This window comes from Helianthus annuus, chromosome 2, assembly GCF_002127325.2.
Source record: "Helianthus annuus cultivar XRQ/B chromosome 2, HanXRQr2.0-SUNRISE, whole genome shotgun sequence".
Lineage (NCBI taxonomy): Eukaryota > Viridiplantae > Streptophyta > Magnoliopsida > Asterales > Asteraceae > Helianthus > Helianthus annuus.
The window spans coordinates 97651719-97668785 of NC_035434.2; the positions used below are offsets into that span (position 1 = coordinate 97651719).

At 33.8% G+C, this 17067-nt stretch overlaps 1 protein-coding gene across 1 annotated transcript; it reads left to right on the top strand.

The window, feature by feature from the left end:
- The first annotated feature begins 11792 nt into the window (after positions 1–11792).
- Positions 11793–13020, top strand: LOC110890320. The gene is made up of 2 exons (XM_022137917.1): positions 11793–11889; positions 12509–13020. The coding sequence occupies exons 1-2, from the start codon at positions 11793–11795 to the stop codon at positions 13018–13020; spliced, it is 609 nt and encodes a 202-aa protein (XP_021993609.1).
- The last annotated feature ends 4047 nt before the right edge of the window (positions 13021–17067 follow it).

Here is a 17067-nt window from a genome sequence, read left to right on the forward strand (position 1 = left end):
AGCATATAAAAAAATTTTCCTTCTACATTGATGCAGATTGTCCATGCGTACCTCTCACCCCAAGTAATATTAATTGCAAACAAAACGATTTATGTTCAAATATAAGTGAAAAGGTTTCTAAATGGAATAAGAAGGAACAATTTTATAGGATCGTTTGCACGACTAAAACGAGTCGTTCAGAAGAGTTCTAATCAATACGAGAGGCGGAAACAAACGTATCGACTTAGAATCGGCTTGATTTACACACAAAATCACTTTTAATGTCTTGTATATTGATATTACAGCTTTTTACAGGCAGTAGACACTTCGACAGCACCTCGGCACCAGAATCAGAATCGTTACAAATGAATGGGCAGCTCAGGTATTTATAGAGGTTGCATTTCGCACGGAATGGACAAGGTTCATTTCGTGCGAAAAGGCCATTGTCCATTTCGTACGAAATGGCTAAATCCCATTTCGTGCGAAATGGTCCCACAACTCTAATATCCTGTTTTCTAGCCTATCGAGCTCCATTCTTTCTAATCTAGACACAAGACTCGATACAAGACGAAGTCGACAGACATATGCACCAACAGACTCCCCCTTGGATGTTGACGAAGTCTTCGGTGTCGAGTCTTCATAGTCTTCAGTCTATATCAGTCTTCATGCTCTTCCAAAGTATCTGACAGTGTAAGTATCCTTCAATCTTATCTCTTCTTCTCTCTCTTTTTTCCAGAATCTCAACCTCTCTCTATCTTCTCTTGATCAGGTTTCTTGATTCCTTAAGTTCATCACCATCAGCAGCTTTCATGAACATCAGGATTTACACCTGGTTCTCTATCATTTAAACTCCCCCTTGAATGTTGATCCATAATCTGGCTCAAACTCTGCTCATGCTTTGCAGCATTCACATGTTCAGAATCGAAGCCTGACTCTACATATACTTATGCAGAAACACTTCAGGAATCGGAACCTGGCTCTTTCCAAGCTTCATTCCTGCACATCCTCTGCCTTAAAATAAAATTCACAAATTTAACAATTTGACAAATTTATTCTCTGCTTACCACTTGTAGAAGCAAACTCAAAACATCAATTATTATAATATTTCTCAAATTATCTAAACCATTTATCTTTACTTTTTATCTCAAACTAACTCTCCCAGACCTGTTAATCTGGTTTAGCACTCGGAATTTTGAAAATCAGCTTTTCATCATCAGTTGTCGAAAATCTTTTTGTATTTTCAAAAATTTATGCTAAAACACTCCGAAAATCTTTTTGGATTTTTGTTTTTAATGAAATGCAGTAAAGAAATATTTATAGACAATATTTTTGTGAGTTTGTGTAAGAGGATCATATCAGTTTATGAGACAAATCACCAACACCATTAAGCTTTAAACATTTTAAGTTCTAAACAATTCACGTAGATTGTCAGTATACTGATCCACTAAAATTTTCACACAAAGTTCAACTGTTTCGAGATACGAGATTAATGTTTTAATGGACTTAAACTTATTCGCGTGTCCCACCTCAGAATATACCCCCGTATCCAGACTTCTATATTCAGTCTTACAGGTGAATGTACACTAATGATATCTGTAAACGGGTAAATGCGAGACCATGAGAGCTCAGGTTAGAACTTCCATTCAGACAAAGAGATGATGGCTCGTCTTTAGGTGTGTCCCGTTTGGGGATCTTTTCTTCAACATCACATGATTAGCATTTTTCAATGTTTCATCATTTTTTATGCTGAGGGTAGGCTTGATGATTAAAGCAGTGCAAAGTATTATACGAGGACTAGGCTATTGCTTCCGCAAAATCAGAAGTCCAGGTATAATACCCCAGATATCATCACGCACAAAGACCTAGTATGTCAGAAATAGAAAGCCCTTCAAACAAGATTTCGGGGGTTACCCATATATCCGAGAGATGTTCCCCACGAGATAAGTAAGTATTGACATTTAAGTTTATATCTCGAAAACAATCTACTGAATGTATAAAAGCCTACTGGCACATCCTCAGTGAGATCGTTTATCACATTTGACTTTCCAATTCTTTAGCGTGTTGTGATAGTCCACTGATGTACTATCATTTCCTCTTTTTTCAACAAAACTCTTTTTCATTTTTTTTTCATGTTTTTGGCTTTTTAGATTTTATCATGTTTTTGACTTTTTCAAATTTTCGAATGTTTTTGGATTTTCTGAAATTTCTTACTCCCCCTAAAATTCAAAACCATTTAAAGAAAATTTGACAAACTGATGAAAAATGCTTCAATTCTCCATCCACTTGGCATAAGCAATCAGAACTCCCCCTGACAACAAACTATTTTCCCATTATGATTTCAAAACAATTAAGTTTGTTTTTAATCAAAATGGTTTTTCTGGAAAATAAGTTTTGTTGATTTTACCACTTGTAGGGTTGGGGTTATGATCATCACTTTGTTTTCCAATTTCTTGAATGAAAGTTAAATCAAGTTCAATTTAATGACCTTGATTAACCAACTTGAAGGTGAAAACCTTTTTTCAACCACTTGTAGGTTTGCTTATCAACCATACCACTATAAAATCGAAATATGACAATTATCAAGAACACTACTACTTGTAGGACGAAATATCACAGATGTGAATTTCTCAAGGAAGATGTCGATTCCTACTCCCCAATTACCAACCTGGGAGTTCCGGCAAGTCAGGATTTTAAGTAGAAAATGCTGTCACCCAAGCCTGACCAGCCTTGGGTGATTGTGATTCATCTCTATCCCACCATCTTTTTGATTTGTAAAAATCTTTCACACCCTTTACCTTCCCGTCAACCATCTTCTCAAAGATATGTTTTACTTCTCCATTAAAAGCTTTTTCAGCATCAAATTCTTCTTTACCAGAAAAGAATTGATCTGAAATTTCAACCTTACCAACTTTCAACTTCAAGTTTTCTTTTGACAATGGCGGAAAGTTTTCATCGTTCATTTCTGGAACGGAATTCTCATCACTTTTCTCATCAAATGACTCCTCTGACTTTGACAAGTCAGATTCATTGTCAGAACTACTCTCTGATTTAACAACCCACTTCTGTTTGTTCAAATCGACTTTTCTTTTGTAAAAACGTTTCGAACTTTCACCATCTTCGAAAGTCGAATTTTTGAACACTTTGAATTTTTCTGTTGGTTGTTCTGTTTTATCAACACATTTCTTTTTCATTTTAGAGTTAGAAAAAACTCCCTGTTTTGTGTTGTTGGACTTTGGGAAGTTCCAAGCAATATGTCCAACTTCTTGACATTTGAACCATGTTCTTTTCTTTCAATTCTTTTCTCAGATTCCTTCACCATATTCTTTTTCCTTTCAGCAAGAAACTCTTTGTTTGACTGTCTCCAGAATGGTTTCTTCTCTTCTTCTTCTGAACTTGTCCCTGAAACAAATTTAGTTTTTGCTTTATAATTTTTCTCATTTTTATGATTTTCTGGGGAAACAAAACCTAATCCTTTCTTTTTGAAATTACTGTTATGGTTCGGTTTCTTTTGAAAACCATAACCAGAACTGTAACCCTTTTTCTTGTTCAATCTTTGTTGAACTCTTGAAGTGTACTTTTTAGGTTTTTTAGTAAGACTTATATCTTTTATTTCAGAAATATTGATTTCTGTTAATTTGAAAACCTGTTTGATCTGTTCAGTTTTGACACTTCTTATTGGAAATTCTTTATCGGAAAATAATTTGTTAGAATCTTTCAAAGTATAAACTACTTTAAATGTTTCATCATTCAAAATATTTTTCGACATCAGAAATTCTTTATTGTAAACCCGTTTGACAGGTGAACTCGGACTCTTGTCTGATGAACTCGAACTTTCAGATTTAGACTCCGACTTTGACTCTTCATCCATATCCAACACCTGATCGACCACTTTCTTTAATAACTCAGACTCATGATCAGTGTCAGACGCTGTGAATGTGACGTCAATGTTGTCTGGTAACTCATCAATGGTTTCAGACTTTAACTTTATGTTGACTGCCTTTTTTAATCGTTCCTCATTTGGTTTTCTGGGAGAATAACTTTCCCAGATCGGAGGCAGACACTTGTTATACTTGACACTCTGTTTCTTACCAGTATCCTTATCTTCCGTCTTTTTATCTTGAAAAGCTTCAAGACCTGCAATAGTAGGATAAACTCTGTCAATCAAATAATCACAAGTTGTATAATTCAGCAGCAATCGTTTGGTTCTCTCATTTTCAATCTTTTCAAGTTCCAAATCCTGCTTCAGCTTTGCACAATCTTCAATATACTCATTGATAACCTTTTGCTTCGTCATTAATGTTGAACTCATCATCGTCTGAGCAGCTCCCATTTCTAGGTTTGTCTTGTTCAAATTATCAACCGTTCTGTTCAGCACATCATATGATTCTTTCACATACTTCACGTCAAACAACGATTTTTCTTTCAACTTTTCTAGCTTACTATACTTCTTGTATTTTTCTTCACACTGTTTGCATGATACCAAACATTTCTGACAAGGTTTAGTGACCTCAACAATCTTTTCAACTTCAACTATCTTTTCAACTTCGACTATCTTTTCAACTTCGACTATCTTTTCAACTTCGACGATTTTTTCAACTTCAACAATTTTCTCCACCACCTTCTCAATCACCTTTTCAGTCATCGGTTCTTCATCAAATTCTATTTTTATCTCACACTTATCATCTTCGACCTTTTCGGTCGAATTTTCTTCAACCTTTTCTTTCTCGGCTTCCATTTTTGCCTTTTCTTCAGCAATTTGTCTTGTTTCCAATTCTTCCAATTCTTTCTTCAGACGAGCAGCCCTTTTCTCTTTCAACATCTCAATTTTATCTGCAAAAAAAATAAATTAAAACTGAAGGAGTCTATGTTTTTTCTAGCATTATTAATGTACTCTTCCTCATCATCAGTATCTTCATCACTTTCTGATGATCTGAAAATCTTCGTTCTTTTTGGCTTCTTAGATTTGATTTCTTCTTCTTCCAAGATTCGAGCAACATGTCCTGAATCAGCCGGAACATATTTGTCCCAGCTAAATCCCTCTGCCACTTTTTCATCGTCTTGATTAACAAGATAAGCTTTCTTCTTTCCATCCTCAATAGCACGGGATGATGACGGTTGTTGAGCAATCTGATGAAAAATTGATTTTTGATAATAATCGTTCTTTCCAAACGGATCTTGTCTTCCGGTTGCTTCTTTATTTTTACATTCTTGTTTAAAATGCCCCTTTTCTCTACAATGAAAGCAAGTAACCTTTGATTTGTCAAACCCTAATGGAGATGAAGCAATATCACGAAGATCATCTCTTCCGGTGATTTGTGTGAATTTTTCTGCTCTTCTTACAGCACTGGCTAAACACCACTTGATGTCCATCAACTCAAGTTCCTCAGAATCAATCTGGTCATAATCCTCTTTAGTAAGCATTGGATTTCCAATTCTTCCAGCAACTAAGCTTTCATATGACTCAAGCATAGTAACAAGTGATGCCCTGTGTTGCTTAGCCACTTCTGGAGAGAGATTTTGACCATTTTGAATATTCAATGTAACATTTCATTGCAGATTTGTTGAACTCTGTCATTGCGGACTTGGTGTTGTGAAATTCGGATCAAAACTTGAATACGATGATGAATATCCACCACTCTGAGTTGTAGTGCTAACAATTGTTCCAGAAGAACCATCAGCACTAAAAGCAATCTTAATCTTCGGACTCGGAGTAGTCTCAAATTTGCTTCCTCTGTAGTATAGACTAACATCCTGTTGAGCATTTGGATTATTCATGATAGCAGTTTTCTGAATATCCAATTCATGTTCTTCAATCTCCTGAATGAACTTACTTAAATTCATACTTTCAGATTTTCTCATATGTTTCAAAATCAACAAATATGTTCCCCATTTATTTTGTGGTAGTGCATCAGCAAGCTTATCAACCCATTCATCGTCTTCTTTCTTGATCTCCAATCTTCTCATTTCCTGAACAAGATGACAATATCTGTCGATAGTTTTCTTAGTCGTCTCATCTTCAAAAGCTATAAACATATCAAATGATTTCTTTAGTAATGCACGTTTTTTTTTATCATATCAGCACTTCCCTTAAACTTCTGAATCAACGCCAACCAAATTAATCTAGCAGTTTCCTCATGTTGAAGCAAAACAAAAATATCTTCTTTTAATGCTTGTTGAAGAATGCTAATCATCATTTTTTCACTGGTGTATTTTAACTTCTCTTGTGCTGAATATTCACTTAAAGGTTTTTCATTTCCACGGTCATCTGTCGGTTTAACGTAATCTACATCTAACGAGCACCATGCATCAAACTTATAAGCTTGCACCCAGTTTTCAAACCTATTCTGCCATCCTTTAAAATCCTCAATGTACATAAGCTTCGGAAGCTTTTGAAAAGTTCCCGTTTCATTTTCGATTTCAATAGTTTCAGCAGCTGTGACTGGGGCAGCTGGAGTAGTAGCAAACGCGTTGTAAAACTTTTCTTCCATGTCTCGGTAAAATGTTTCACAAATTCACAAAGTTCACACGACATGGAAAATCAAACGAAATGCCTTTGATGCGAAATGGAACTTTCTTTCAAACGAAATGACAACTTCAAGCGAAATGGCAGCATGAATTCAATTCGTGCGAAATGGAGATCAATTCCAAGCGAAATGGACAAAGTTCAAGCGGAATGGGTCTTTTCGTGCGAAAAGGAACACTAATGGACCATTTTGTGCGAAATGAAGATTCTTTTTATGCGAAATGGACCTGTTTGGTGCGAAAAGGGCTATCTCAAGCGAAATGGAAATCCATTTCGTGTGAAATCATGCTGATGTCATCCAATCGGCCGGTTTTTGACAAAATTGATCAAGATTAAGGTCGATTTTAGGTCTAATTCTTTCAAGGATTGTTTAAAACAGTGTTTCGCTTGTTATGTGAAAAATTCAATCCATTTTAACCGTAAAATCTTGTTAATTTTTTTTAAAAAAGGTGTAGAAGTCAGAAATTTTGGTGAAATCAGGCTGATTTGGTAAGAACTCTTCCTCCTGAGCTCTGATACCACTTGTAGGATCGTTTGCACGACCAAAACGAGTCGTTCAAAAGAGTTCTAATCAATACGAGAGGCGGAAACAAACGTATCGACTTAGAATCGGCTTGATTTACACAGAGAATCACTTTTAATGTCTTGTATATTGATATTACAGCTTTTTACAGGTAGTAGACACTTCTGCAGCACCTTGGCACCGGAATCAGAATCGTTACAAATGAATGGGCAGCTCAGGTATTTATAGAGGTTGCATTTCGCACGGAATGGACAAGGTTCATTTCATGCGAAAAGGCCATTGTCCATTTCGTACGAAATGGCTAAATCCCATTTCGTGCGAAATGGTCCCACAACTCTAATATCCTGTTTTCTAGCCTATCGAGCTCCATTCTTTCTAATCTAGACATAAGACTCGATACAAGATGAAGTCGACAGACATATGCACCAACAAATTTTGCTAGATTCGACAAAAATGAGTATTAATTAATCATGAAATAAGAAGTTTATTAACCATTAACACAACAGTTGATGTCATCAGGTTTATAGGAGAACATGCCCCACATCTACAACAAAATAGTTTAACTTAATACAATTAAAATAAATGACGTCATGTAATAACATAAAGTGAACAAAAACACAATAATAACCACTCGAGTTAACTTCCTTTTGAATAAAATTAGAGTTAGTGTCGCATAAGAGAGGTTATTTATGTATCAAGAGAATTAACCATTAATGCAGTAGTTGTTGTTATCATGTTTGTAGGAGAACATGGTCAATAACTACAAAAAAGAGTTTTACCTGAACGTTAGACACTTAGACCGCTTATGCATGTTATAATGAAGGGAAATATACGTAAAAAAAACTCAAAGTCAACTTCATTCGATGTTGTAATAAAAAAAATATAACATGTCATATAAAAAATACAATGTTTTACAAAAAAACATAATCTACTGAAAAATTCAATGTTTATATAGAAAACACAACGAAATAATATATCACAATGTCACGTAAATAACACAAACAACTACACAAAAACATTCTCATATAAAAACAAAATGACATTAACACAATGTAATATATTGAAAATTTTACACAAAACACTCAATAAAATTCAAAATCATATCAGTATGAATCCTTTAAAATAAAACTAAAAAGACTAATAAGGCTGAAATGATTATAAACCATTTCATTTTCATCATACATCGAAAACTAAATAACTAAATATTAACCTAAACACTCAAGTTAATGTTTCCAAGGGAAGCACAACAACGAAACAACAAACAAAAGTCTTGAACCACGATCATCTACTTGTCCATCGTTCACTAAAACACAAGCATCATTTAATCTTTTTTTATAAGCATATCATCGTGTTTAGGGGTCGCAACCGTGTCGGGTTGATGAATTGGCGGGTTATGAGTTGGCGGGTTGGTGGTTGAAATGTTCAACCCGAACCCGACCCATATTATTATTCGGGTCAAAGATTTTAACCCTAACCCGACCCATATTAATTCGGGTAAACCTGAACCCGACCCGTTTAACCCATATTTTTAAATGAGTGATATAAGTAGACGATTTATATACGAGTTGTTCGGTTTTAAGCAGGTTATCGATAACATGTTTAATGATGAGATGAGTGTGATAAATAAATAATATAATGTGTCAAATAAACATTTTTATAACTAACCATGTAAAATAGAAACCGAAAAAACAAAAACAAAAATATAAAAGATTTTTTTATCTAAATAGTTAAACGAGTTAATGGGTCAACGTGTTTTTATACGGGTCAACCTTAACCTAACCTGTTATTTTAAACGCGTCGTGTTAATCCACCTAAACCTGTTTTTTCATGTCGGGTTCTGGTCGGGTTAACAGGTCGTGTTAAGAATTACCTCCCCTAATCGTCTTCCCTATCTTGATCAAAACCGTCAATGTCAATCACCTCACTCCACTTCTAGTTCTTAAGCGCCTTTGACCTTTGTTTAATTCTTTTAAACTTCCGAAGCTAATAAAATATACTTCAGTCATTGTTCTAGTATATTAACTAAACACGTGTTTGGCGTAACAACCTTGTTCATCTCATGACTAATATCTCTTTCATGAGAACCAATCAACGCACTAAGCTTCGATGCCAAGGTGTCATGTTGATCCTGTTTTTAACATAATAATACATGAGAACCGAAAAAAAATACAAGGATTATGGAAAGTATAAATTATAAGCTGCTAACATTATTTCCTTTCTTGCTAGCATTTGCAACCCCGTTGAACTCCATGTTAAGTCTTTATCTTCATTCTGTCATTTCCATAACAAAATACAAAACAAACATCATAAGCTTCACTAAATATCACTAACGTGATAATTTGAATACTTTAACATAAATGATTTACCTTTGCAGATTCATTTGAAGATATAATCAGGTTCGGCATTCCTTCAAACAATCCATCAAACTGAAAAACAACAAGAACAACAACAACAATCAAACCCAGTAAATCCTTTAATATATAAAAAAAACACTATTCTACTGAACAAACATTTTAAGTTACAACATAAGCTTTATTACATACATTTCGAGTTTCATTAGAGATGTTACTCAACTTTTAAAAATATCATCCACACACATGTTGGCAGCCACAACCTAGGTAAGAAAAAAACATGCCAATCATTGCTTTACTATTATAGCACAAATTTATACAAAAAACATGATAACTGTTAAACAACACAATGGTTATACAAAAAAAAAAAAAACACAATAATATATAACAACACAAACTTCAGCATAAGCTTGTTTATTTACATTTCCAGTTTCATTAGAGGAAAGACTCAACTTATGCAAATGATAATCCAGAAAATTGTTGTCAGCCACAAGCCACAACCTACAAGCCACAACCTGGTTAATAAAAAATACGTCAATCATTGTTTTACTATGATAACACAAGCTTCTTAAAAACACAATTTCTGTAAAAAAACACAATGTTATATAAAGACACAATACGTATACAAAATCACAATACGTATACAAAACACAATGATAGATACATTTCCTTCTACATTTGACGACACCATAACGATGGCTCGTCTGTATCTACAAGGTTGTCCAACCCAACAAACTGAAAAAGATAAACGTTATTTAAATTAACAAACATGATTGCTTAAAACAGACAGATAATGCAACTTTTTCTCCAATGATGGTGGAACTTGATGATATTCTCATCCAATTATCTTTTTATTTGACTAAGAGAAAAAAGTATATATAAAAAGGGTTTTGGACTAAAATGGCTATTTAGAAACCTTATTTTTTGTTAATGGCAAAAATACCGCTGGTTATATCTAGGTTTATAGATTGAGTTAGACAATGTGATCAACAATAGCGTCCCTGAGAATTCATTTACCCTGTTTGAGCTCGAAAAAATGTGCATTTATGCCTTTACAATTATGTTTTATTATTTTTATTTTTTGAAATTAAATTAGTATTGGGTCCAATAAACCTCATGTCAAGTGGGCTAAATTCTAAAGTATAAAAAACTATTTGTAAATGGGCCTATATTGGAATTGATATTTGTTTACTCTTTTTTAAATAAATATTAACATATATATATATATATATATATATATATATATATATATATATATATATATATATATATATATATATATATATATATATATATATATATATATATATATATCGATTTTTTTTTAAAATCACGTGCCACTCGAAATCATGGGTCTTGTGGGGAGGTCGTCCACGCACACTATCATAGCATCCACTGGTGATAAAAATGACAAAAAATGGGAACCAAGAGGAGAAAAAAAACTATTTGGATTAAAGTGACAATCAACCCCAGGGACTAAAATGATAATTTACTCTTTATTAAATGCATTTTATTTTATTGAAAATAGGAGTTTTTTAAACTCATATTGATAGTTGAGTAAGACCGCATATTGTCGTTGGGGAAGGTTCATTTGAGGAAAATTTAATGTGAGAAAAAAAAGAAGAAATGACATATTAGTAAAATACTATTTCATTTATAACTCATATCATTAATTATTAACTCTTTAATTAATTAGTCAACTAATAATTAATTATCCTACATATAATCTACAAAACTACACATATCAAACTTTCCAAAAAGAAATCATTTGATAACACGGAAGCGCACAAGGGTTTTCTCGTACGTATTTTCCATTCTATTTTAAGAAAATAATGTTATTTTCATGCTTTTAGTGAAAATTTAAGCTACGGAACCAAGTAAGAGCGACTCAAATAAGTCGAATTGTTTGTGTATTGTTTAAGATTGATTTGTCAAAAGCCTGAATCAAACTTAATTTAAATAGGCTCAAGCAAGAATTAAATTACAATTTAACGAATGAGTTTGAATTCAAGTTTCATAAAGCGGGGTTGACTATACTTTTTTAAGACCTATGCGTGTGGATCGGGAACAAGCTTCGGGGGGTTGATGTGGCCGGCGACCCGGACGGGGAACACTGCCCCCCGTTCATCCCAACGTCGATTTCAAAAATAAAGCTGTTAAACAATGGCTAATTTCAATAAAAAATCTAATTTTTTTTTTATTTTAAACACTATATAACCCCAAAATTCACCACACTCTTCATCTTTTATATTTCCTTCTCTCCCATTCAACTATATTTTTTAAAAAACTCACCACACTCTCCATCTTTTATATTTTTTTCTCTCGTATTCATCTATATCTTTTAAAAAATAATCACCATGAGTTCTTCATCGGACGAGGAAAATGCCGCAATTTTTTTCTTAGCATGATGATTGAGATGGCTAAAATTGTTGCCGAGATGGAAGAAGATGGTGAAGACGAAGAAACGTCACAACCAAGAACGAGGGCCACGGTGTTAAATAGAGATCGCGAAGGTATATTTATTTCTATACAATTTTTATTTTGAAAGTTTTGTTATTTATTTTTTGGATTGTGTTGAATAATATGTTAAACTTAGTTTATAACATTTATTTAAGGTGCCCAAGAACGTTTGGTTGATGACTATTTTGCTGAAAATTATGTGTACGCTAACGAACAATTTAGGTGTTGGTTTCAGATGAGTCGATGATTGTTTGTACGTATTGCCAATGATTTTGCTAATTATGATGTTTTTCAAAAATACACTTAGGCACTTCGTCAGTTAGCGTATGGCACTGCTAGTGATTAACGGGATGAATATTTAAGGATGTCCGAGAGAATGAGTCGGGAGTGTCTGTATGAATTTACCAAATGTATTGTGAACCTGTATAGCAAGGTTTGTTTGCGTAGGCCAACGAAGAACGATATCGAAAAGTTTTATGCATTCCATGAAGAGAGACATGGATTTCCTGGGATGCTAGGAAGCATTGATTGTACTTATTGGCAATGACATAATTGCCCTACTACATGGTGCAGTCAATATATGCGTGTTGATATAGGTTATCCCTTAATAATCTTAGAAGCCGCTTGCTCATAAGATTTATGGATTTGTCATGCTTTTTTGGGGGATTGTAGATTCCAACAATGATTATAACGTTCTTTCAAGATCTCATATTTTCGACGATATTATTAGAAGTACGGGTCCTCATTCTTCTTTCAAGCTCAATGAGGTGTCATACAAGCATGGTTATTACCTAGGCGAAGTTATATACCCATCCTATATGGCTATAGTTAAAACTATTCCTGAACCGGGTGATGAAAAAACAAAAAAGTTTGCAAAGTGCCAAGAATCGGCAAGGAAAGATGTTGAACGATTGTTTAGTGTGATAAAGATAAAATGGGTGATAATTCAACAACCGGCCCATGCATTTGAACAAAAAAAATTGAGATCCATTATGTATGCTTGTTTAATTCTTCATAACTTGATTATTGAAGACGATGGTCGAGCAATGTGCGTATACGATCCAAATGACGTTCAAGAGAATGTTGAGCCAGTTGACGAGGGAAAACAACAACCAAATTTGTGGGCGCTACGCAGTAAGTACGTGCATGGAAACCTATGTGCGGATTTCATCGACTATATTTAGAATAACTTCCGTGTCCATCACGTTGATGACGGGTAGTGGTGTTCGTATGTTCATTTTATGAATTAGTATGTAATTTGTGATTTTGTTTAGTTGTAATTTTCTAGAAATTTTATGCAAAGTTGAATTTTCTTTAAAAATATTTGGATTTATTATAAATAAAATACATTTTAGACAAATAAAAAAATGTGTTCAAAAACAAAATACATTTTAGAGAGAGATTTTGGTCAAATGGGGTTAAAAATGAGTTTTTGAGTCAATAGCATGTGAATGGACGAGATTAACCTTAAAGGATATAAAGTGTTACATAACATGCGATTTTTGGACACAAACTTAAATCTTTTAAAGGTCACGTTTCATAATTTTGATAATTCATAAAGGACACATAGTGTAATTTACTTAAAAAAATATTAAAAAATAGAAGTGGGAATAGGGAAGAAGGGGGGACCACACCCCATGTTTAAGGGAGGATGATGAATTGGAAGGTAAAGGTGATGTGACGCTGATGTGGTCTAACAGCAAAGCTTTCTTCCCATAAATTCTATACTAAATAACACCTTTCAAGAATTAAACCTTGGTCTCCTCACAAGAGGTAATTTTAACCACTAGAAAGGTATCATTTTTTAGTAATATTATTATTCTTATTCTAAAAAATAAACATGTAAGTGAATAATAAACATTATTATGTACACAGTTAAAATCAAAGCAATCATATTATAGCATTTATAAATATAGATAAAGGTTAAAAAACAAAAAAAAATTGTTGATGTGCGAAGCGTACAAAGGATTAATATAGGTTGCGCTACTATATTTACTTCATGCATAATTATAATTGTGATACTTTATGCGTAATTAACTTCGTATATTTCACACATCAATTCTCCCTTTTACATTAACCGTCCTTTATAAATAGTATACATATATACAATTACCGACTAGGGTACCAAATAGAATTTTAGTATAAATTTTATATTTCTGTTCATTTTAAAATTTTAAGTTGTTCTAATTAGCAATAAATTTAATAACTTTGTTATCAGGGCAAATTACATTTTTCGTCTTTTATGTTTATATCGGATTGCAATGAATCCCTTTTAACTTTAATAATTACAGTCACAATGCTTTATTTGTAAAACTTGTTACATCATACGTCTTTTAGCACTAACTTGGTTACTTTGTATGGTTAAATATAGTCCTGCGCGTTGCACATGAGGATAACTTGGTCTTTTTATTAAGAACTATTTGTGAAATAAATATATTTTGCTCTTTAATCCATGCCCTCTCTCTCTCTATCTCTCTCTATCCACACTCTCTCTAAATTGTTTGCAAAAGTAAAGAACCATCAAAATCCGCCACACACCACTACCTCTATCAAGATCTACCACACTACCTCCATCCAAATCCGCCACACCACACTACCACCTCCATCCAGATCCGCTAGAACCACCACCACCTGCCCACTTTTGTCAATCCCTTGTTAAATTCGAATTGGGTGTCAATCCCTTGTGCTGATTTTTACTTCATTATTATATGACAAAATTGTAGAAAACAACCTTTATATTTACCCCAAACTGCACTTTATACCTTTCACTATGAAATCTGTCAAAACCAACCTTTACGTTCATGTTTTGTTACACATCACAACCTTTACACCTAACCCAGTAAAAAAAGTAAGTTAAGTTGCCCCACGTGCGATGCACGTGAGGGCATTTATGTCTTTTCCTTTGACCCCTTTTACAATGAATATTATATTTAAACCTTTGTATTTATTTCCTTCAACTAACTGATATCAAATTACCCCCATTTGTAAGAGACTTATCAAATTCCCACCCACAAGAATCGTAAACCCTCATCTTCATCACAATCGCTTATAGCAGAGGTGAAATGGATCGTGATCCGATTCAAGTACGTCGTGCTGATGATGATCTTGCACTAGACCTTATATACGGTAATACTTCTTCACTCCAATTATGTGTATTAGGTCAAAATTAAGTTGTTATTGATCACTGATTATGTTCTGTAACTTGCATTGTAGGTGATTATCCAACGTTGTTTACTATACACTTGTATCATGGAGGGTATTTTACAGATCCTCCAGGACGATTGTATATGAATGATGACCTAGATTTCTTTGATTTGCTTGACAGTGACAAGTTTGGGTTTGCACAATCAGAGTCGATTAGGGATAAGCTAGGTTATAACCATGATGTCCCTCATTACTTTATCTAATCCATCAATGAATGACCTTGATAATGGACTCACATTATTAAGTAATGATGAAGATATTGAGAAGTTGCTTGCTTTTGTTAGGGATGGTCACCGGTTCTTTAGTGTTTATTTGGAAAATGGGATGTCTAATGTTCAACGATTAAGTCAAACCCAAAGCAATACTCTTCTATCAATATGTTGGCATGATGAGACACATGAAGAAGTAGGTGAATCAGGGGACAAAAAGGATACTCATGTGTAATTAAGCCAAATGTCTCACTTTCCATCCTATTCAAATTGTAATGAACAAATCCATGAAGGTAAGATTGTTGATGATTTTAACCCTTTTTTAGATGTTAATGATGTGAAGGTTAGTGCTAATGAGGCTAAAGAAGTTAGTGATCATGATTGTAAAGATAAGGATTATGATGTAGAAGTTAGTGATCATGAACTTAGTGATAATTCAGATAAGGACTATGACCTCAATTCATTTCATTTCAGCAAACATCAGTTGGATTACAAAAGACCTCAATTCATTTCAACCTAAAATATACCCTACTAACATACTGCATCCTTAACAAAAGCTAACCTAAAAATTACAACAAGACCAAAAAATAACCAACTATAAACCAGATAAGTCTTCCTACGTTCTGATTCATCTTCTTGAGCTTTCAATTTGTCCAACAGGATTTCAGTCACAGCTTCAATTTCTTGTTTTGAACCTTCCATCTCTTGCATTGCATTCATTTGAGGTTGGCTTCGATCCACCCATCCAAGAAATGATCGACACCTAAAATTAGAGCATGAGTAGAATCTTCTGCCTGGATTTCTTCGAGTTATTGATGTTAGAATTATGCCCTCCCCACCACATCTGTAGTAGATCGTCGCCCTGAATGATTGAAGATGCAAACCTAGGTTTTCTTGAACACAGAAAGGATGAAAGAAAGATGGAGGATAACAGCTAGGGTTTTTCATTTAAAAGGGAACGAGTTGTAAAAGAGGTCAAAGGAAAAGACATAAATGCCCTCACGTGCATCGCACGTGGGGCAACTTAGCTTACTTTTTTGACTGGGTTAGGTGTAAAGGTTGTGATGTGTAACAAAACATGAACGTAAAGGTTGGTTTTGGCGGGTTTCATAGTGAAAGGTATAAAGTGCAGTTTGGGGTAAACATAAAGAATGTTTTCTGCAATTTTGTCTTATTATATCATCATCAACTTCATATTCATTTCATGTGCTCTATTCTTCTATTTTCAATTTCTTTAATTCCAACATGGTAAAAAATCTATTCTTTCTCTATTATTTCATCCTCAACGGTTGTTTGCCAAAAACACAAACCAATGTGTTTCAGATCCGTACAAAAATGTGATTGGTGGTTGTAACTATGGTTTCAAATTTGTACTCAAGTCAGATCCGCATAAAAAAAATATTAGATCTTCTCTTCTCATTAGATGGGGATGACCAGATTTGTTCATTGTTTATGTGCTTGTAACAACCCGTTCTTCGGTTATTCCTACTTTTGTCGTATTTCTGCGTAAACGCTTGTACTCTTGGGATTCGATTAACGCTATGGGTTAAACTACATTTTCAACACATTTTAAACGCATATTACAACGCTTATTTAATTACAATTGTCGCATTTAAACGCTATTTATAACGCTTGTTACTTAACGCTTATCGCAACGCAATCTCAACGCAAACTCGAAACACGGATTTAATTATATTATTTGTGTTATTTGTGTGATTATTTGTTTAGAATGTTGATGTGCGTGAAGTGTGTTATATTTTTGATGAGTATTTAAGCCCTTTTTACACTTTTAGCCAAGTTTTAAATTTATAAAACACG

Bases quoted from the DNA above. Each gene is read 5' to 3' on its own strand.
- LOC110890320 (XM_022137917.1), top strand. From the start codon at position 11,793: ATGGCTAAAATTGTTGCCGAGATGGAAGAAGATGGTGAAGACGAAGAA. The intron at 11,890-12,508 runs GTATATTTATTT...GGGGGATTGTAG, and splicing joins GTTAAATAGAGATCGCGAAG to ATTCCAACAATGATTATAAC.